This window comes from Phyllopteryx taeniolatus, chromosome 3 (genome assembly GCF_024500385.1).
Source record: "Phyllopteryx taeniolatus isolate TA_2022b chromosome 3, UOR_Ptae_1.2, whole genome shotgun sequence".
NCBI lineage: Eukaryota > Metazoa > Chordata > Actinopteri > Syngnathiformes > Syngnathidae > Phyllopteryx > Phyllopteryx taeniolatus.
The window spans coordinates 31,994,513-32,018,213 of NC_084504.1; the positions used below are offsets into that span (position 1 = coordinate 31,994,513).

The 23,701-nt window shown below is 44.8% G+C and overlaps 1 protein-coding gene across 1 annotated transcript in view; it reads left to right on the forward strand.

Moving 5' to 3' along the window:
• lmx1bb (LIM homeobox transcription factor 1, beta b) overlaps nt 1–23,701 on the forward strand; it is a 45,205-nt gene continuing 21,504 nt past the window's right edge. The window contains exons 1-3 of the mRNA XM_061768727.1: nt 1–156; nt 311–415; nt 732–918. Coding sequence (XP_061624711.1) covers nt 349–415; nt 732–918 — 254 coding nt within the window. The 5' untranslated portion in view covers nt 1–156; nt 311–348. The remainder of the gene's footprint in view (nt 157–310; nt 416–731; nt 919–23,701) is intronic.

Here is a 23,701-nt window from a genome sequence, read left to right on the forward strand (position 1 = left end):
TGCGTGCGCTCGGGTGGGAGGTTCCACTCGCCTCAATCACGACGCGAGACTTGAGCAGCGACACGAGCACAAGCGAGCGAGCGAGCGAGCGAACCTCCCGCTCGCCGGCCGGGACCGAGTCTTCCGTTCGGACCCACGCGGCTCTGATTTGCACAGGTGACAGCGAGCGCCAGCACTTTTCTCCATTGGTTTTGTGCACGCGAGGCATCCGTCGCGCTCTTGCGGCCGCTCAACAGGTTCCGAGCGCGGCTGTGACTGCGCCCCGCGTGTGCGTGTGCGTGTGCGTGTTGTGTTGTGGATCTCGCAACAGGTCCGCTGTCACCGGAAGAACAGTCCGAGACGCGCACCATGCTGGACGGCATAAAAATCGAAGAGCATCCGCTGCGATCGGGACAAGTGCTGGGGGTCATGCTCGGTGAGTCAGCAAACACACACACACACACACACATCCCCCTCCCAAAAAAACCCCAAAAAACAACAACAACAACACCCAAAAAAAACAAATATATATATATATATATATATATATATATGTAATAATAATAATAATAATGAGAGAATTGCACGGTTCCCATGTGTATTTGTTGACGTCGCCAACGAAGCTGCTCTCGCGGCTTGAATTTGTCGAGTTTTTGTTTTTTCGTTTTTTTTTTTTTTTCTTTTATCCTTGCCCACATTTCCCGTTGAGTTGAAACTGCCGCGGCCGACATTTGAAGGCAGTTTTCCGGCAGGGACGGCGTGCCAGCACCAGGCGGTGTGCGAAGGCTGCCGCCGCCCCATCTCCGACCGCTTCCTCATGAGGGTCAACGAGTCGTCGTGGCACGAGGAGTGCTTGCAGTGCACGGTGTGTCAGCAGCCGCTCATCACCAGCTGCTACTTCAGAGAAAGGAAACTTTACTGCAAGCACGACTACCAACAGTAAGAAAAGCTTTTTCTTTTTTCTCTCTCTTTGCCGCAACGTGTGCGCGCGTCTCGGTTGGCTCGGTGGTGTTTCGGCCTGCTCGCATGTTGGGCGTCTGCTAAGACATCTTTGACATTTTAATGCATATGTTCTCAACATTATTATTGTTAAATCTTGGCTTTTTTTTTTTTTTTTTTTTTTGGAAACAACAACAACCACAATTGTAGGACGTTTATTCTCTTTAAACATCTCCAAGAAATGTATTTATTTATTATTTATTTATTCCTTATTCTGAAATGTACTATTATTATTATTATTATTATTATTATTTAATGAGGCAGGAGCAGTCTGTATTTATTATTCTCTCCGTTTCGAAAATTGCGACGCTATTTTCAGTGCATTAAACAATCTGTTTTTATTGGAGTCTGTGAAACCAGAAATTCGTATTTTCCCTCTTATCTAAATCTGTTGTGAACATTTCAAGTAGAAAATAGATCATTGATCATTTATTTGACATTTACATACAAATGTGTGCTTTGCGTGGGCTTTTTTTGTGTGTTTACAAATGATATTTAATTCATCCGTTTTAACATGCGGCGGCTACAAGGTGCTCGTGCGCCATTCCAAGGTTTATAAAGTGCAGATTAAGAATGACGTGGTTTTTTTTTTTTGTTTGGTTTTTTTGAGTTTTTGAATTATTAGCATAGCAGTCTTGCGCATGTGCGCCACTCCTAACGCGCAAACGTCGTATGCATGACTTAATCGTGTTTTCGAATTACTGTCGGACTGCAAGGTTCCCAATTTAAATAAAATAAAAAAAAAAATAAAAAATGAAAATATTTGCTGTTGTGTAATTATATTAGTCGCAGGGATTTGATTAGTTCTGACGCAAACCAACCCTAAAAACAGATTGCATTTGTTATTTCATTTAAGAATCAATCATTTGTAATTGAAAAAAAAACCTGTATGTATTTGATATTTTATTATATTTGAAACCACCGTTGCGATATTCGCCCGATGATCGCACAATATTGCGGCCTAGCAGCATTTTAGCAGTTGTGTTTGGTGCTTTACGTTTCTGACCTTTCACGCTCGTCCTCAAATGTTCAGATTTTTTTGTTTGTTTGCTTTTTTTTTTGTCTGCGGCCTTTTCAACAATTCCACTCGTCTTGCGAGCGACAAAGACTTACAGCCGTCGCCGTGTGTGCGCCATTTCCCGCAGCTTTGCGACACTCCAGGTGCACCATAACAATGGTGGTAAAAAAAAAAAAAATCAGAGCAGTAACTATGGGTTACCAGAGTCATGGCGTCGAGGCTGACAGGGAGAGAGAGAGAAAAAGAAAGAGAGAGAGAGCTCTCTCACTCTCTTTTTCTATTTGTATTTGAGAAGAAATGAGAGTGCACTGGAACTTTCTACTGCTAGATGATAACAAGTGGTCCCCTTTGTCCTTTTGGTGTTTGGAATGGCGTCAGCTCGCTTGTGATCGGAGCTGAACCGAGCACGACGACGACAACAACAACAACAACAACCCGCTGGGCGCCGTCCTGCTCTGGCATGCTGTTACAATCCAACACATCTTTTCATTTTTCTTGGACTTTCCGACCCCCTACTGCTCCACGTTTACGCCGCATGCTAAGCGGAGGGTCCTTGTGTCACACACTGACATCACGGTCCCCTTTTCCTGTTTTGTTCCATTGGCAGTGATGGGATATTTAAGGATGTAATTGGCACCTTTTTGACTTTTATGACATCCATTTAAGATGCATTTGTCAGCCCACAAACTGCTCGGGGCTGGGAAGAGAGCTCCTAGCGTTCTCGGTTCTCCTTCCTAATTGCATTCCTCCAGCAACTGATTCATGCTCCGTAATCAGCTCTCACCAGCTATAATAAATCAAGGGATTGGCACGCAGTCTTTTTCACACCTTTGGTACAGCTTTAAGTGCAGACAAGGGAAAGAATTGCGTACCGTTTTATTAAAAGTCCCACCAACACGGTTCGACCTATCTTGCGCCATATAGTGCAATTATATAGTAACGAGATTGGATTTTATTATCCTTTTATCCCATATTTCTTTTCTTTTTTACTAAAACACCAGGCAGCTGACCCGTGTTTATTGTTGCTGCGTTGACCTAAATTTAAGGAAATTGGAATTTATGTGAAGGCAAAATATGTCTCACAACTTTTATGTTCATCAAAATTGCCAAACAGAGCATTTTTTAAAACAAAGTACTTTTCAAAATACTGAAATCCAAGATCACTTTTGGGTGCATGTGCCCACGTTCAGATCTTTTGGGCGGTTGTGAGTCGCAGGCGTCGGGAGCGACAAGCCGGGACGAGACACGGACGTTTTGTAAGAGGCCGAGTGGAATTACACCACCCCGAGAGAGTTTGTGTTTGCACCCCGGCGTTCGCAGGTCAATCACGCGTCATGAGAAAGAAGGAGAGCTTTTCCCTCCGGGGCCCTTTCCTCTAAGCAAGCGTCCATGTAGCGAGGCCATCAGTGGGCCCAGGGGTGTCGGGCAACACCCCTGGAATAGACGGCCTCGTTACAGAGTGCCGTGGGCTACGGCCGTAAATACTCAAGTCAAAATGTAACCGTCGCCAGATTACACCAAATAACTGACGAGCAGCAAATGTGGACGTAATAAAATGCACAATAATGTTTTACAGTCAAAAGTTGAACTATTTTATTTGCTGTTGCCCCTGATGGGTCAAACCGCAAGTCGCAACAACAACATTTGCAACTTGGCCCGAATGCACACACATGGTGAGCAGAATTTGAAATCAGGTCACGATAGTATGAGGAGTAGATCGAAACAGCGGCGATGAAGCCATAAAAGCGGCCTCGCCCCCCCCCATGCGCGCTGGACCGTCCCCAAGTGTGCTGAGAGCTGCCTTTTTAGAACTGTTTGGAGTACCCTCCTGTGAACTTGTTGCTTTTTAATTAGCTGAGCTTGGGACGTTGCAGCAGTGTGCCGGATAGATGCTGACGGCTGGCTTTGTGTTAGCTGGACCAATGTGTGTGTGTGTGTGTGTGTGTGTGTGTGTGTGTGTTTACTCAGGTCCAGGACACTCCCGTGTGGCCTGTGTATGCTGTTGCCCATAGAACAAAAGCTAAAGATGGAAAAAAAAAAAAAATAAATAAATAAAATCACTGGATGGACTTTGTGTTGTCAACCCAGCGGGCTACTTTTATAGTTAATTAAAGACTCTCCTATGTTCTGCTACAAAAACAACCTTTCATTTTTCGAAGCTGATCTTTGTTTGTTCCTTTGAGGAAGACCTTTCTTTCCAGATTTGAATTTTTTTTATTTTTTTGTTTTTTTTTTAATTGACCCTAAAAGGGATAAAAATGAGTCTTCAACCACTGTTCTTGGGTAAATAAAAATGAGAGCACTATAATGTTAGAAACGCTAAGCTGCATAATATTGCTTCAGCTTGTCGGGATTTTTAGTGCTCGGCGAGCAGCTAGCTCCATCTGACCCTGTTCCTCTGTAAGGAAGTATTGGGTTCTATGTCAACATGGCCTGGCCTGTCCAAGCAGCACACTCGGATGCATCTTCTGTCATCTCACTATAACGCTTCCTCTTATTACTATTAGTATTATTATTATTAAAAATGTTGGTCAATTTGCCCGGGTGGGATTGATGTGCAATGCTACATCTTCCAAAATTGTTGTTCTCTCATGCTCCTTCAAGAGAAAAAACAATTGAACATCCTCGTGTGGTTAATACATATTATTTGCAGTGTAGAAAGTGTTTAAAAAAAAAAAAGGTGACAGTAGAGATAAAGAGGGAGTGCAAATAGTGATTTTATTAAATGAGGTGTTTTTGACTTTTAGAGAGGCATTTGCGATGTTTTAGAGTGTTCGTGGCTATAGGTGTGTTCGTGTGGGTGCGTTATGTATTTGTGCGCGCTGCAGTTAGGAGACAAAGCACTTTGCGGGATGCTTTGTGGAGCCACAGAGGCTCAGCCGTGGTAATGCCATCGTCACTTCTGAGGCCAGACTGCTGGCGAAGGATGTGGAAAGGAGGGCCGTGCGTGTGCGTGTGTGCGTAGGGTCGGTGGGTGGCTGAGTGGGTGCAGTAGTGCAGGGGAGGAGGAGGATCTGCAGAGGGCTCTGCCCGGTGTGCTCACATTACACTGCACGATAGCGGAGGCCTGCAGAGGAACTCAAGCGTGCAATTTGTTGGTAGCCACAATTTAACCTCATCTCCTGTTAGGCAGCCAGTGGCACAAGTCAGTCAATCGGGGGGGAGCTAATCAGAGAGAGAGAGAGAGAGAGAGAGAGAGAAAGTCCTCAGCTTGGCAACAGAGTCATTTTCACTACTGGCTCCAAGTCCTCGGGCCTTCAGGTTTATTTTCACAGCATGACAGCTTTTCATAACAAAAGCGAAAGCAACCACAAACCATTAAAGCAGTTTACAAATTAGATTTGGTCTAAATGTGTGAAATACTCCTTCAGCATCACTCTGAGCAAATGTTTTCAATTATAATTTGGCATATCGCAAGTTCAAAGCCAGAGAATGAAGACATTATCATGTGGCTACGTGTTTGCCGTGCACGCTTGTGCACATTTGTGCCACATTTGCAATAAGATTTCACATCCGTTTGTCTCATTTTGCTCACGTGCGAAGCATATTTGTTTGGAAATTGTTTCTTCTGGCGAAACGCGCATGTGAAACGGAGCCCGGCCTCCGCTTGACGGCTGGCCCCGGCCGAGTATACGCGATCCCGGCCTGGAATGTTTTTCCAACACGTAGGCTTTTCACAGATACACGCGAGAGGACTGGCATCACGGTGGCAAGTGCTGCATTCAGACCGTTGTGTGCTCAAGGCTCACTCTCGCACTCATGTCACACATTCTATCCCCACACGGCAATGGGCAGAGCGGCGCGTTTGGTGAGGGTGTGGGCAAATGTGCGTGCGCAGTTGCTCTCTTTGTCTGGCATCCGAGCTCCTTCCGGCGGCCCGCGTTCACCCCGTTTTTAGCCGCACGTCGTTCTCCATTTCAACAATCTAGATATTTGCACGGATATGACAAAACACATTTCTTTGTCTTTCTTTTCTTACAACCTTTAATCTTCATCAAATGAGATTAGCGGGATTCCAGCTCCAAAGTGACTGACAGAGATTTGGACTTTCATCATTAAGTGTGACACTAAGCCGGTCGGAGCTTTGTCTTGAGTCGAGGCTCTGACGGAAACGGGGGCTCCTAATCCTTTTATTTGTGTCAGACCCAGAAAAAGGGGAAGAATGGGGCCAGGCCACAGAACGCCACAGCCCTTAGTCCCCCGAGACCTGGCCTCCGCAGCCAAGTGAGCACGAGACGCATCTTATGTGGTCTCGGCACCCGAGCGGACGTGAGCGCAACACGGATGTTTGCATCCACACGTGCGCTCACGTCATTTCCAAGTGCGTACCTGCACGCAGCTGAGGATATGCTCATCTCCGATTTGCAAAAAAGCATGCGATTCGGTTGAGGACCAGATGAATAAAGTTTGCCGCTTCGCTGGTCAAGGTCCAGCGCCGGCTTTTGTCTTCAGCTCACATCGGGTTGTGGGGCATCAGCTTCTTTGTGTGCGCACTCTTGTGGTAATTCGTCTCCCGCGGGAGTCCCCTGGGGCACTTTATTTACTCATTCAACTGTTTGGAAGTCTGTTAGACTGCAGATCAGATGCAGTGAGACCAATGTGATTACTGTGTGCACCGCAGATTGCTGGCCAGCGTCTCCTAACCCAAGAGGAGCTCTGCAGGTCTATTTCTATCAGTTTTACACTTTGATTAGATTTTTTTTGGGGGGATTGTTTAATGTTTTTCAATGAGGCGCTCCCAGAAACACGCATTCTTAAAGTTTACATTTGCTCGAGACCCTTTCTTAGTCGATCGTCATTGGGCGTCAGATCGGCCTGGTGTCACAGTGTAAAAACTAACATCTCCGTTTTCTTGCCAACACTGAGATGGATTTGGTTATCCATCCATCAACATAAACCCAGAGCATGTATGTGGGGCTAAACCCCATGTTAAACCATCTCAGGCTGTCAGACTCACTGAATTTACTCTCTGTCTGTCCGCCTGGTGCGGCTGGGGAATATGGCTGCAATCTGCTGCCAGGTCGGCATCTACAGTGACAGCTCTCAAAATACACGAGTTCGCACCAGCCTACTGACTGTTGATGGCTGCCTTGGCAAGGAAAGTAACCCTGTAAGAAAAGAGCGCAGATTGGGTTTCTTTGAGTCTGACTCACTTCGCTCCTGTGACCAGCCCCCCCACAGCCAGCCAGCATGATTTGCGCATAAGGTCCCGTGACCCATGGAAGCTTCAAAAAGCAGCCAGGGGAAACATTTGGATGATCCTGATGGGGGGAGTGAAGAAGTGGGAGGGAGGCAGAGATGATGGGCGGACTCGCTCGGAGCTGATGTAAGGCAAGGCAGATGTGAAGAGTCTGCATTAAAGCTTCGGTGGTGGGGGAATTGGGAGTAGGGTGTCGAGAAGAGGAGAGTGTCCCTTCCCAGAGCCTCACCCAGGCAACTAGCACCGAAAGACTCACGTTATCCATCACAGGCGGTAGAAATGAAAAGTGGAATTTCATCGCAACGTGCCAGCGATACCGATCTTCTGTGCCCCGCTCCCCTGCTGTACACATCGAGTCCCTCCTCCTGCTCCGTTACCTTTTTTCTTCTGCTGGCAGCGTATACAGTTTTCTCTGAAAGCTGCTTCAAATGCGTCTTCTCGGGAAGTTCCATGACTCCTGCGAACGGATCTTCTGCCTCTGGAAGGCTGACGGATAAAGGGATAAAACTTGAAGCGTGTTCAAAGTGTTTTTTGAGCACATGCAATCTTATACGGCTCAGTTTGGGAACTTGCAGTGAGAATTGTACGATGAGGTCCGAGCTGGTTTATACAGTTTATTCTATTGCGAAACAAACGTTCATTTTCTCATAAGGCCCGCCTAATTCACAATTTCTGTTCTGTGGAGGTGCTCCAGGTTGAATTCAGTTTCTTTCCATAAAGCTGAAAGCATAGAATTGTTTCAAATAAGATGGAGAATTAAAATTCGGGCAGAACAAAGGAGTTCAGCACAAACTTGGAGTCATTAATTGATTCGTACTTTGTCTGTTCAATTTTAGTCATATCATTCTGTGTGTCAGTGTAAAAATAGCTCTACAAATCTGCCTGCGTGAAACCACTTCAATAGCTGAGCAGAAATAGTTGCAGTTGGCTCAGGGCTGAAGAAAACCCCAGCACAGCACTTTGGAAAAGGAGCAAAATATGCCATCCCAAGGAGCCCCCGATCAGTCTTTAGCCCCGGTCGGTACATGTCGCTGCCTCCTCCTGAGAGTAGGTGGGCTGAGTAAGCACACTGCCCCCCCCGAGTCTCTGTCTGTCTGCCTCACGTTTAGCCCCGCAGGTCCAAACACACGGGGGTGCGCCGTCCCAGCCCGGGCCGGAGCTGTGCCCTGAAACCGGAGCTCCGAACTTGTGTTCTGATCGCAGCTGGAGAGACATCTCTGGCTCTGAGTGGAGCCCTCTCACAGCATGCAGCAGAGGTCACGGGTGGCCTCGCAACCTCCATTGCGCCGGTGCGCTCCTGCATTGCACACACTTAGACGACATTATTTATTGACTTGCAGTCACTTCTAAGGATCTGCCTTGCAACAAATACCAGAGGGCTGACGTTTTGATGAGGTCGTGTTTATCGACTCATCTGGCCTGAGAGGTTCAGCGACCCAAAATGTTCCACTTTTTTTTTTTTTAGCTGAATGTTTTGCATGAATTTTAACGTCAGTCATGACATACTGCCAGTGAGACTACAGTGAGGCCGGCATCTGTTACGACTGTGTTCCACCGTTGCCCCCTCAAACTTGAGTGTGTCAAATAGCCGTGAAATATGGATAGAGGAAAACTGCCACTTTAAGAGTCTTTGCCCTGACTGTGTCTTTGCAGTTTCCGAACACAGCGTGTTTATCTCTGCATTTGATCGTGTGTTTTGCATTCCTGTGTGAAATGGCTCGCGTGTGTGTAACCAAGCGACTGCGTGAGGAGCACTGCCGTTTGCGTGTTTGCGAAGTGGGTCTGTCACTTGGCCAAGGGTTGGACATGCTGTTGGCAGGCGACATCGTCTGTGGATTCTCCTGCCGGTCATGTTGCTTCGGAGGCGGTAAGCGTTGCGTGCCACCAAACCGCCGTCCCGTACCCCCACCCCCTGCTCCCCCCGCAAGCCTCTCGTCTCTATCGTCAGCCAAACGGCCCTATCCCTGCTCTCCGTGCTCTCCTTTCCTGGGCCCCAGTGCCCGGGCCGTGGCCTGTGGATGAGTGCTATATCCTGGCTGTCAGCACCGGGGTTTACTGCTTTACTGGACCCGAGTGGAAGTGCGGTATCAGGCTCTGTCTGTCAGCTCCCCATTCCACTTCCTCAGCCGCCCTCGTAGGCGGCTGCAGTCAGCGGTACAAACATTCACTGCCGGGACACGGAGCTGAGACTGTCTCCAATCTCAAGATTAACACGACAAGCCCCGCCCTTTTCGTGTAGCCGTGCCAATAAAAAGTGGTTGTTTAAAGACATTCAGTGCATGGGTGTTGTGTTTTTAAACAGACTTCAGTCTTTGACAGACTGTTTACTATTTTACCACGTTTCAATTCGGCGTTCCGAACAGCGGCCAGTTACAACTCCATCCATCTCTCCCATGCCCATTCATCAGACTGATTCATATTTGCAAAATGTCATTTGAAGTTTGTCATAAATCTGAGACAATGCAGTGTACATTTTTAGCCATACCTTTGCTGCGATACACACAGGTACATTCTGACTCACACACATCTGCACTGCACATGGCTGCGGGACGGCCTTCGCATGTCAGAGGATTTGCAACAATAATCAGATTAATTGCTCCATCTTTCCCTGGAAACATCACATGAAGGCAACCTGGTAGCGTTCAGTGGCACGGTGCTTACACTAACCAGAAGCCACGGCTGCAGGAGCCAGGTCAAAAGTGTCAGTGCACGGTACATAGAGAGATGCAGGCGTGTCTAGAGAAAACATGTTTGAGAAACTATGCAACGTGAATTTCATTCCGCCACAGTAGACTCATTTATATTTCAGTTTGTGCGGAAAAATTTGTTTCGGCAACATAAATTCATATCAAAATTAGTGCTGCTTGCATATGAATGTTCTCCCAGATGCTTGCAGGTTCAAGTGCTCCAGAACTTTTCCCACTACTGCGGTGCCATGAAAAAGTACTTTCTCAAATTCTTATATTTTTGCATAGTTTCCCCACTTTTATGTTGAACAAATGTAAATGTCAGACAAATATAACACAAGTGAACCTAATATGCAGTTTTTAAATGGTGATTTCATTTGTTGAGGGAAAAAAAATTCAGTTACCTGGCCCTGTGTGAAAAAGTAATGGCCACCTTTTTCTCTCCTTAATAAATGAAATCACCATTAAGAAACAGCCTTTTACATTCGCTTGGGTTACATTTGCCTGACATTTACATTTTTTTGATGATCTTAAACATTAAAGTGGGGAAACTATGCAAAAATATAAGAATTTGAGAAGGGGGCCAATACTTTTTCACAGCACTGCGTATCTATTAAAGGAATTATGTCCAGACGTCCTGCCATTCATTATTTTATTCAAGGTTTTAATTTTGACTACAATTTTACACGCATACTAGATAGAAGCCAATAATGTCTTCTGCCTTTCAAACGGTGCCATTTTCTTCAATACCGAGGCCATAGTGAGACGTAAATAATATTCATGTACAGAAATACAGGCAACACGCTAACCCTAACCCCTAACCTTCGAACCCTAACCCTAACTCGCCTAAGCCTCATCCACGTTAACGCTTGTTTGAATTTTCCCGAAGTGCCCTTTATTTGTTCTGATTGAAATTTCAGTGGGATGTGGTTTACCAACTCAGAAAAATTCTGATGGTCTTAGGTAAGCGCCAGATCCCGAGCAGACCAAACAGACCTTTCATGATTGTCCAAAAATTTCTTTCCGCCTGCACTACCTTATGCGGTAAAGCCAACACTGCTGGCACATAAGACGAGCAAAATGAGCCATAAAAACGTATTCGCAAATTCTGCTTTACCCAGCTCTGCTTTTTTCACACATTCTGGCGCTAATAGGCTCTGACACACCCTAAACAACCACCCTCACAAAAAAAAAAAAAAGCGTGTGGAGCGAGGCGCAGCGGTTTGGTGTCCAGGGGAAGCCTGTGGCTCTGGAGCCAGAGAAGGAGTCATGGCCCGCTGTCCCACAGAGATGACAGGAAGATAAGAAAGAGAGTTGGCCTCTCCGCACAAAAACATCCCACCAGGAACTCACCCATCCTGGGGGTGAGCCGGAGGAGGGCTTCTGGACTCATGTTGAAATCCTTCCTCTCGGCACCAAAAACAAAACAAAAAGACCATCCAATGCTTGATGGAAGCGGTGATACTTTGAGTGAAGTTGACTCAGCGGCCCAGTAGCCACCAGAATCTGCTGAATGATACCTCATGGTATCACAAATATCCATATCACGTTTGTACTTAAACAGCATGCCTCTGTGTATCACAACTTTGGCTTGGCGGCGTGGCCTCCTTTAACAGCCACAGCGATACAAGAGCAAAAAAGTTAACTACAATTGACAGAAACTTGGCTGACACAACGGCAGCAGTTAGAACTTTGGAAAGTGCTTACAGTTTGCAATATTCGAGAGGGCGAAGTGAAAAGGTAGCCGTTTCTTCGAGACGACGTGTAATGGGAGAACCGTGCGGAAAGCCAAACGGCGAGCGCTTTCTGGAAGCGGCACTGTAACGCAGGGTTCGGCAGCATTAAAAGAGATTTACACCACCGGCTCGAGAACAGTTTTCTTTTGCTCAACGGTTCCTCCTTTACAGATATTTCAAGGAAGTAATAAACTGTGCTGACAAGTGTTGGAGTGGCTTTGAACCATCCTTCACGGGCAGCGCAGCTCCATCACTTCTGTCACAGTGACGCCGCTATGCATCATTAGTTTTATAGAATTTTGCCTGATTCTCCTTGTTAACGGCCTTTGACCTCACCACCTTATTAGGATCACTGTTGTTTTTCATACTAAAGGAATATTGCATAACTATCTGTAAGACATAAATCTCGACGCTCGCCAGTCATCTTAATCAGACTGTAAGTGGTGTTTTTTTTTTTACCGCGCTTTAAGCCGACAGGCTGTTTTCCCCCGATGGTTAAGTTCTTTTTGAAGCCATCTGCAAAGTCCAGAATGAGGCCCTGCACAGTGTAAGATGTCATTCTCCCACTGTGCTGACCAACATGCTGTGTGTGCCCATAACATTTAATGGTGTTTTGGCAAATGCTCATGGAAACTCTTACTTTGCCCAGCAATGTTACATTCCCTTCTTTCTAGGGAGCCCCGTTTTTTTTTTGTTGAAATTTACTATAACCACCCATTTGTCTTTGAAGTGTAAAGTCCTAAGTTAGAGCTGAAAAAAAAAAACAAAAAAAACGAAACAGAGTAGCATTGTAATTAGAAGAAGATGCTTCTTGTTCTAATTGAATTGGGATTAAAAATATAGGTATAGTAAGTAGTATTAAATTAAGATGTGCTTCCTGCAAAGCGCAATGACTAAGCTAATTCAGAATCTTCAGAAGATTAGAGTTAGGACGAAGGTTGACGCGGTATCGAGGAAGACCAAAGGGAGAAACGGCTCAAAGCTGCGCAGAATCGAAAGCAAGCAGATTGTTAGTAGTTACTCCGATTCATTTTGCTTTTGCTCACCAATTGTTTTCTTTGACTTGAAAGGTTTTTTGTTCATATTTGCGGGGTAAAATTTCCTCAGCTTTTTTTCTCAATTGGAGCAATAATGGTATTCAGGGGACAAGCTAAAAGTTGCAAAAGCTAAATTCCCACAAACACCCCTCACGCATCCAACAAATTTAAGCGATCTATGCCGTTATTAATTGAAGGGGGAAAAAAATGACAAAATAACAAAGCAAAATTGGAAAACAAAATATCCGTGCTATCATCTGGTTTTTGAAATAAATTCAATGGGTTCCTCCCTCCCAGAAAATCTCTTCTGTGTATATTTTTGGGTTATTCTATTGGAGAAGGTAAAAATGTGTTACGACCTAAAACATTTTAGATGTTAAACTACCAAACAAAACGTGTGAAAGAAATATTTAGAACCATCCAGAACCAAATAGCGCAGTAATGCGTCTCACGCTGGGAGCCGGTGGTCCTCTTTTGTCTTCGCTAGTAACTGGCAAGTTTATCTGTTGCCGAACATCCGTGCACATGCCTGCCATCGAGCTTTGCCGTGATTAAAATGTCTGGAGAAGGTTCGTGTTAACGGTGAGCACAGGATCAAAGCTGCGTGGAGAGGATGTAAAGCAAATAGAGCAGCAATCATAAACAAAGCAGTCAGTTAGTTAGTCACAGGCAGATGTATGACGTGTAGAAACAATGATGGGGAGAAGCAGGCATCTTCCCTGCTGTTCTTAACTGTCGTGGAAAAAAACAGTCCAACAACAGGTCAGATAGGCAAGAAAAGAAAAATAGGAGGGGAGGGCCTTTGTTTGCTTTTCTCTGCCATATTAAAGTGGAGGAAATCGGATTTTTCCGGAACAGTCTTAGCGAACCGATGGCTGTCTAAGGCTCGCTGCTCACCGGGCGACGCTGCCCGACGTGACCGAACTGGACAATCGCGAATAAATTACAGTTGGCCACTCACGCCTGCACACACGGCGTTTGACCTTTGCAGAACAACGGAAAAACTGGGAACACTGGAAGCGACCTTTGCAGGCTCCACGTAAACTGCACTATATGTACAATTACTTTTCATTGAACCACAGACAACATGGCACGAGAGTCGAGGTCGCTGTCTGAAGCTTTCGTTTTCTATCTTTCTGCGGTGGTCACATGATATGTCGGCGTGGCGTCTTCCAGTGTGTATCCGCCGGAGCGGGAGCGGTGTACCACCCGGGTCTGCGATTCCCATCATGCTCAGACATTTGCTAGCGGCTACAGCTTTAAGTAGGAGTTATTGCCGGTGAGATAAGTATGGAGATAAGCTTTTTCTTTCCTGCACGACGTATGAGGTGTCTGGACAGTGTGACAGATGCACCTGACCTGGAACCGAATGGTGTGAAGGTACAAGTGCAGCACAGAAATCTCCTTTTTCTCGTCGGTCAGCTGGTTGTCGCAAGTCGAAACGTCTCCGATTGTGACAGAAATATTAGCAGATGCGAGAAGTTCAACCTTGAACTCAAAAGAGAGGAAAAACAAATCCTAAATCTGTCGTAGTACATTGTGAAGTTTTTTTTCCCCCCCTTTAAGGTGTGTGGGAGAAGCATTCCTTCAGCTCACAATCACGAAGCTCGAGGGCCTATCCCCGCCTTTGTTCTTTGGCGTCTCTCCCCTCATTGCCTTCTTCACACCAGGTGAACTTTCAGCCCCTCGCAGCTTTTATTTATGACGCATTCCCTCACATGTAAAGATAATGAAGTTGACATTTTACAGGCACTCACTGGTATTGCACCTTGAAAAGAATTCCATGTTTAACCCCCAAACAAATTTGATGACACTTCACTTGCCAAAGCAGTTTAGCACTTGGACAAGAGCCAAGAAACTCTAAAATTATTATGACAGCACACCTCACCATATTTACTTCATTTCTTTGGAGTTAACCTTATAGACGACACTAGCACTCATTGTAATACCACTTGCCACTTGACTTAAATACAGCAGCGATATAGTTATATTCAATACTTTCTTATACAGTGCATATTATTAGAGTGCATGCTGTTCGAGTTCTATGGCATTATTTGCAAAATGTACTTAACTTCCTTGCGAAGTGATTTCATATATCAGTGTATTTGTAACACTGCACCTATATATATATATATATATATATATATATTTTTTTTTAATATATATATTTGGATCATATTCAATCATAGTCACATAGCTAGCTAATGTCCAATAAGGTCAGCCAGTGGTATGATCGAAGGGTACGCTTTTGTTTTGACCAACCGCACGAGACTTAAAGGTAGCTGGTCAACTTGTCAGTGTTTTTTTTTTTTTTTTTTTTTTTTTTTTTTTTATGAATCATTTCATCTTTGCCGTGGGGCTCTCTTGAGACCCCGGCAACGTTTAGCAGTCTGCAGCACAGGACCCCGAGGCTCGTCTAAGCCGTGCCTGTATCCGAGCTGCCATTATTAGCTCTGCTCTCAGGAGCCCGCCGCTCATCTCTCCCCGGAGAGGAAGGCTGAGAAATGAAGCGCAGCGGCTGGGCGCCGCAGCAGCGGGCCAACAGCCTGACGTGGAACAGTAATTACTCCATTGATATTCCTTGTGCAATAACACTGTCATCTCTCATTTGCATAACGTCACTCGCCTCGCTACAACTGATGAATGCATTAGATCTTGTCCAAAGGCTAGAAGAGACGATGGCATGTGGCGTATTTTTTTTCGTTTAGGGGAGGGCTTAACCTCCTTTTGGGTGTGACATTTGTTTCAAACACAGAGTCAAATGTTCAAATTAGCAACAAGGAGGAAAGAGGTGGCACCCAAGCCACAAGTGCTCTGCGCTTGACCACCTTTGCAGGATCAGGGCGTAAACGAGAGCTGGCAACAACTATAAATTGAATCAGCTCAAAAACTCCGAGCAATTTTCCTGAAAAAATACTTGATTTCAAGATGAATTCATTATTCACACGATTTCTATGAGGAAAAATGCAGCATTAACAAATGTGAAACCATTTCCAAAATATGCACCTTCATCTCTTTATCTGATGTGTCCCACCACTCCACAATATTCCTGGAGATTTGGTTTTCAGGTTTTGCATGACTAGCGCACAAAAGTAATGTAGCTTTGGCCTAGCACATTTTCAACAACGTGTTTTCGTCTGCAGATGTGAGAGTGTATGTTGGTGTGCGGTGTGTGTGTGTGTGTTGAGGGGGTTGATATCATTGGATGTCACATCCCTCGGTTAATGGCCATTGGTCATAGGCTGTCTCGCCTTTATTTCTTTTGCTCTCCTGCTCTATCCTTTCAGGTTTCCCACCGGTACGGCACCCTCAGGCACTGCATCATTTATTGCTGTCAGGAGCCACATAGAACGGCGGTGGCGGTGGGTGGGGGTGGTGGGGGTGGTGGGGGGGGGTTGGGTGCTTGCGTGTGTGAGGGTGTGTGTGCAGGAGAAGATGTGCTGCAGGGGGAAGCCAACGGAGGCGATGGGGAGAGGCGGGCACGCTAGACTGTCAAATCTCAGCAGTTGAATATTTAATGGAGCCTGCAGTGTTTATTTAGTTAGCCTGTCGATTTTTACCACTCTGTCAATTGCGGCCCCCGTGTAGCCTGCTGATGATCTTTAGTGTCTCTTCCCTCAGGAGCGGCAAGGCTCTAAATGCAATTATGGATTTTCCTCCACTGCAATGTGTTTGATATTTTTACTGATCTAATTTGCAATCTGGTAGTTTATTGTTTGGCATTTTAGTGGCGCTCAAGTGGCGAGGCAAATTTGATTTCCTCTCATAATTCTTTATAACTTCATTAATGCTGTTAGCACAATGGCACAGATCTTAAATAAAGCAAGAGAATCATCCCAAGGATGAATGCTCCCCCCCATTTTATGGTCTCCGTACACCATTATTTCACTGATTGTGGTTCTAATTAAAAATCATCCAAGGGGTGTATTGTCATTGCGAAATTGAAATGATTCCCTTTACTTAGACATGCTTATTCAACCATACGATCACAAATGCAGTATCAGTGGCATTCACAGACAAAAGATATTAACAGCAGAGGGACACAAATAACAGCAGAAAAATAATGCGGCTGATTGTCTCGCACAATCACTGCGCGATTCGGTCGCGCTTTAGGATTTGCGGTCCTTTGACGGATGTGTTAGTTAGAGGGGCGGCATTAGCTGTAATGCTGTTAGCATGTAGCTGTGTGAGTGATGTGCTAGTTAGATGCCCAGCAGTAGAGCTAATGGTGTTAGCGTGCTGAGCCTGCCGAGGGATGCGATCGGTTAGGCTGTGATGGATGAGTGTCGTGCTGCACTGGCCTGCAAGCCTCCTCATTCTCCTCATCCAGGCTGTCGGCTGCTTAAGTGGACGTGCGCAATTAACACTGAAATCAGAGTCCGCTTAATCTGCTGCTGGGCTGAACATTGAATGGGAAAGAAAAGAGGATCATCTGCTCTACGAGGAGTGAGAGATTGCCGTTGTAAAAAGATGAGTCAAAGCAAGGTGTGCTATACATTTGCGCCAAGCTTTTATATAAACATTGTATAAAACTGCACAGTACTCCTTTAACATGATTTGAAGATATCGTATATGTCACTGATATTTGTTTTGGTCCAGACCCTGAGCACATAGACTATACTTACATGTAGCCTAATATTACTGTAACACTTAAATACAATCCCTTCATCCATCTGTTTTTATTTCTTTTTTTTGTACTGCTCATCTTCATTAGGGTTAAGACTGAGCTGGAGCCTATCCAGTAATTTAAAACAAACAAAAAAAAAAGGACTTATATATTGATTCAAATTAAAATGTATCCAGTATAAAGGTTCAGTACAAATTTAATTTCTCCTCCACATTTATTATTTGTTTTTTTTTTGCATACGTAAGACATTTTCGACAATGCTACAAAAACCCAAATAGTTTTATCAATAACCATGTCAACAGTTTCCGTGCATTTATATTTGGTTTGTGAAACACACACAAATTAGTCAATATAAACCGAACTGGTTGAGATACAGCAAAGAAGTCAACATTGAATTGTTGTTTTCCAGTGTGACTTTGCCCCAAAGAAGCTAGAATCTTTTCTTAGGTGTAATGTCCCATTACTGTTGCCGTGCTGTGTTTTGAAAAAACAAAAAAAACAAAAAAAAAACTCTGTTTTTTATTAATAATACAAATCTCCTGCAAAACTATTGCATGCTCTATATCGCTGTAACTGAGCACGGGATGTCATTGACACATTTCACTTCAGAAGTAATGAAGAGGGCACTTCACAAATTCAAACCTCTCAAAGGAAAACGCAAGGAGCAAATTCCCACCTTTGACGGCCTCCAAAACAAACAGAGGAAAGATCAAAGCTTCGGCGTGTCCGCGATCAACTTGTCATCAGCAAAACTTGTTCTCACCTGGCGAGTGCTGCATGCCCAAACTCACGGTAGCTGTCAATTCAGGCGTCATCGTTAAAATAGTGTAAACTCTTGTTGCTTGCTGCTTTCAAAGCTCTGTGTACGTTCAAATTGTGTCTTTTTTTATGACACAATGACACACATCGTGTCCTGCTGCGTCCAACTGTGACGTTGATTACTCTTTTTGTATGTGCAATCTAATTTGATCTAATGCACTACTGTATTGTTTTTATTATTCGTTAGTAACTGAATATAGTGTATGTATTGGAGATTCTTGAAGTAATTCTACACTGTACTACGAATTTGGCTTGAAACAGATTCATTTAACAATTTTCACTGGTAGAACCAGTCAGCGGTCAGACGATATTGTTTTGTATAAAATAAGGTAGACATATTCATAAATAGATGAAATTTAAAAAAAAAGTATAATTATTGAAATAATACGATTGAATAATATTTTATTCCAGTTATTTGTAAAGGCGACGTTTTTGGTTTAGCTTTTACATGGCTCGAACAGATGTATCTAATGTTATTGCCAGTGACGGAACTGCTAGTTTTGGTAAAGTGAGTGTTAAAATCCAACAAAGTCTCTTAATTAGATCCTAGAATTCAATTTGTTCAGAGTATATTAACATCGCAGAATAAAATAGTATTTGAGCCGCTCCCTGGGGGGTTGTTTCCCTTACACCGCCGCGGAAAACACGCTGCTTTAATTTGCCGTAATCCCTGCGATTGCTGCTGTTAAGGCCCAATTTGAAGAGCCACTTTCATGTACGGACATTTCAGACAGCAAATAGCCCTCCTCTAATTGAACACTGTCATCAGTGGAGCCGCATCTACGGCCCCTCCCCTCTTTGCATCGGTGGGATTTCAGAAGAACGCAAAGCTCCTCCTTCGAGGATACGAGAGATGTTTGCACTCCGGCCGCGGACGAGATTCATCGCTCTTATCAGCTGAGACGAGCGGGGGAGCGAGGTTGGGGAGGATCAGGAAATGTCACTGCTCTGTAATAGTTTATGATTCATCCCTCCACCTTTGACGAAATAATGAGGGATGACAATTAGAGCAGACCATGGGAGTTGGAATCAAAGGACTGCGATTCCCAGTTGGCAGAGTCAGGCGTGTCTGCGTGTGCTCCCTGCAAACTGGATCCAGATGTCGATTTGTGTGCTGCCAAAGACGTCGGCTGCCACACAACAGGCTCTTTCTGCCAGGCGCCCGGACCGTCTTTCAGCTTCCACGCTACAAACGGGACAAGAGGCCCCTCTCCAAATAAAAGAATTCCAACTCACACTGAGCCAAGTCCTGATAATGTGATTTCTCAAACGCCGCTCTTTGTGTCTCTGTCCGCGTTTTGTCTTCCCTTGGCCTTCGCTCGGTTTCCAGGCGTCGAGGTGGGGTGTTAAAAAAAAAAAAAAAAAAAAAAAAGATTCAAGGTGGTAGTAATCACAAAAAAAAAAAAAAAAAAAAAAGACGTCAAATTGTTGAACAAGTGCCAAGTGATATTACAGTGATTGATTTGGGTGATTATGTTATCTTCCAACTCTTTGAACATTTGTGAAGCCAAATTCAGTGCACGTGTAAGGATTTGATTATTCTGGCCGCGGCAGTAGGCGGTCGCGTCGGGATTCGGGGGTCGGGCGTTGTCACTCAGCGCGGCGGAGGCCGAATCAATGGCCCGACGCAGCCGGGAAAAGGCCGGCGGCGGCGGCGCGCTATTGATATGTTTAACAAATTAGCCGCGATGACGGCAGGTGTGATTGTGAGCGCGGCTCGGGGGTCAGCTCGTCATATGGTGGCTAACAGACACAATATTGCTGCGTGTCCTGATCTCTCCATTGCCTCACAATGGCATTAGGGGCACCCCAGGGAAATAAAGAGTCCCACTCCCCTATCCCCAGTGCTCCTCAAATTAACTCCCCTGAAGGTTAAGCTGCCCGATTCATAATTATTCAAGCTTACCACCAGCGCCGTCGCCCCTCTCCTCTCCGCAAGCCCGCTTTCTGCCTGCCACTTCCCCTGACTGGCACTTGGCTTTTTTTGCGGGAAAGCGCAGGAATTAGATTAGCTAAGCCTGACCGCCGAACATCCAGCCTGATGACGGGAGCGGGATTGGACTTGATCTCTGCCTGTCTAGCTGTCGCTCTATTCAATCGAGCTGTCTGTCTCTCACGTTGCGTTATTGCTTGCGAGGGTCCCGACGGATGAGACGTTCTCAGCCGGCTCTCTGAGGAGTGGGCAGTGTCGCGAGCTTGTCTCACTTGCGTATGACTTGATTTGAATGATGCAAGGTGCGATTGGCCTTCGCGTCTGCTTTCGAGTGTTGCGGCGGTCTTGGGACTCGGATCAATTGGGCCACTGATTAAGTACTCGTGGCGACCAAGTAGAAGAGTGAAAATAATCTCAATCTCGCTCTCTGAACTGCCATATTAACTGTCTTTTTTTAGGAAGAAACATAAAAGAATATAATGTAATACAGTGTTCATCGTTTTGTTTAACTTACTCTAATGTCCTCGCATGTGGGAAAGCCACAGCTGCTTATATTCTCTTTATAGCACAGATTGACACGTTGTAGATTTTTACGTATTGCGAGTGGCTCTGAAATGTGACGAACAGGGACTTCGTTGTTGTTCCGTCGTCTAAATTATGAGTTTCTTACCTCTGTTTCATTTGATCTAGTTCAATATATTTCTTTGCTTGATTTTGGTGGCGTTACATTTGTTCATTTTTTACGTTTGTTGTCTCAACATTTTGTTGTTGGTCAGCAAATTATGCAAAAAAAAAACAAACTATGTACTGCTGGTCCTCATTAGGGTCACGAGTAATATCACATTCAGGCCTACTAGCAATTTAGAGTTTTCAATCAACCTAGCACGTATTTGTAATGTGGGCGGAAGCCATTTTACCCGCGGAAAACCCACGCAAACACGGGAGAACATGCAAAGCTGAGCTGCGATTGGAACCAGAACCTTAGTACCTCATAGCACATTACAAATTGGATCCGGACAGAGTTGCAAAATATGATTGGATTGAATTTCACCTTCGTTTTAGTTTACTGATCGTAACGACGCAATAAGGACAGGCGGGTATCCGTTCAGGTATTATTGGGTGTCGATCCAAATGTTTTCAGCCTTCGTGGAGGAATCACATTGTTGTCTTGTTTTATCGTGCTTGTCAGAGCAGTTTCATTTCAAATCTCAGCTCACTCAGATTATTTTTGCGTTTTGAGAATTCTTAGCCCCAAGCTACTTTTTGGTCTGACTAGCAAAAACAAACACAAGAACTGACTCCCATGTTTTTCCGCCAAATGCTGCATTTAACACAGATGATGGTGCGGTATTTGCGGCAAAGCGGTAAATGCGGTGCTCCTTTAAGGGCTGTCGCTGCTCTCAATCAGCGTAGATGTTGCCGTGTGGATGGCTCGTTGCGGAGGAGCCTCGAAAGTCAATTGGCCTCCTCCAGAGGCCGAGGTAATGCAATAAGGCACCGCGCTGACTGAGGGGTGGGCTCTTTTTTTTTTTCTTCTTCTACAATCGCATAATTAATCTCCCGATTGTACCACTCGCTGTTTCATGACAGATGCGTTTTTGTTGGCTGCATAATGGTGAGGTGTTGTGCGCTCTCACGTGCCTCTCTTTTGGAAAATAGTCGTAAAGCCAATTCCTTTGGAGTCTGCAGAGGCTTGTATCTCAAACAACACTCCCTTTGGGCTCTATTAGGAGAGAAAAAACATACACAGGTCTCAGGCAGGTGCTTTAATAATATGTCGGCAATTTAGATAATGACAGGGAGTGAGATAAACTCAAGTGTGTATTACAGGTAATTGGATATATGGTGTGTATGCTACCTAAGCATAGCTACGAGTTGTGTGTTTTTTTGTTTTTTTTTCAGCTTTCAAGGAGCATAAAAGGATGATCTGGCAATGATAACTATTGTAAGTCCTGGGAGTATGTGCAATAATAACGGCTGATTTGACATATTTTCACCAGCCACAGATATCAACTCAGCCTGAGGTAGATCACAGCCGTATCTAACTGTGAAAAAAACAAAAATTCTACAGCAGCTTGCAAGTGTGTCCAGTTAGTCGGAGGATGACAAATGCAACACCTGGGGCTGCCGCAATGATCAGGTTTGGAGAGTTTTCCTCCAAGGTGGAAAAGTTGGAGCTATAATGAGAGGTGTCAAGCCTGCGAGGCGACGCACTGAAAGGGAATCGGCGGATCTCCTCGGTCCTTAAACCGATTACGGTGGCGGCTCCACCCAGAGGACTTGGGTGGAGGTAGCCCAATAGTGCGAAGGAGCCCTACAAACTTCATTAATAATCTGAAGATGAATCGCGGCTTTAATTGGATCTTTATTGCTGTAAATCTGGTTCTATCCTTTCAACTATATGTTAATGGGGTCGGTGGCCTGCATTTCTAGCATGCAGTAATGTACAGTAGATGTTCCTAAATGCTCCTAACGTTGTGAAAGATGGGTTGGCTAAGCGTTTGTCAATGTGTTGGCTTTGCAGAAGAAACATGGCTTTCTTTTCGGATGGTTAGTGTGAAATACGTGCACATATGTCATCAGTGTATTGCCCACTTATAGTCAGCACGCGGGGTCGGGTTTCTCCCATTCTTAATTAGATGAGTGATCACCTAATTACATCAAATTCATTATCTTCAGCTCTAGAAATCAAGAGGCCTTATTGGAAATAAGGTTAGGCTTGCCCTCATCCATCATAGCCTAACTAACCAATTCACAGACCAGCTTTTTGCATGAGCCATTATTACCTTGTCATAAACACTCACCTTTAGAATCCTCGAATCAAGCCGTGATATGCAAATCTTTTATCACATTAGCGTGTGCTACTGTGTCAGCCTCTTTCCACCTAAGATAAAGGAGGCTCCAAATAATTACATTAGCTTATAAGGCAGCGACGGTGCAAATGACAGCTATTTAAAGATGGCTGATAATTTGGTATTATTATGACATAGCACAGCCTCTCACAGGAAAAAAAAAAAAAAAAAAAAAAAGGAGCACAGGCTTTTCTGTTGCAAACAGAAAAGCAGCACAGTGCCTAGGATTCATCTTTTGGGTAGAATAGCAACAATCTTACTTTAGTCATCATTTGCTTGGTTTAGCCACAAGAAGGCATACACACTATTATGTCATTATAAACCTGTAAACCTGGCTACGTGTTGTTCCCCCGAATACTTTGTTGAAGGGAAAAAAGATCTTTGATGACACCGCACTAAATCTGAGCCAAGAGCCGGTAACTGCAATCACGGTTTAGTGATTTGCATATTTCCATGAATGCGCATGTTTTGCACGCACGTGTTAAAGATGTGAGAGTGTTGTCGCACAGCATTTTTAACAGTCCACCGTAGGGCCACAAGCCCTTTAAATGCCACTTGGTGGCGGCGCCATATTCTCAAGCACATGAGGTCTGTCCTCTGCTCTGTGTTGGAAAGTGAATTAGTGAGCGCCTTTCTTAAAGCCAGTCATAGCAATGGGCTGTGAGCAGTGATTTGTTGGCCGTGTATATTACGGCCCACGGTCAGGGAGGGATCGCTGAAGTGTGTGCGCGTGTGTGTGTGAGCCATTGGATGTGGCGCCTTATCATTCAGTGTTTACTCACAGTAAATTGAGTTGGAATAATAGTCTTTCTCT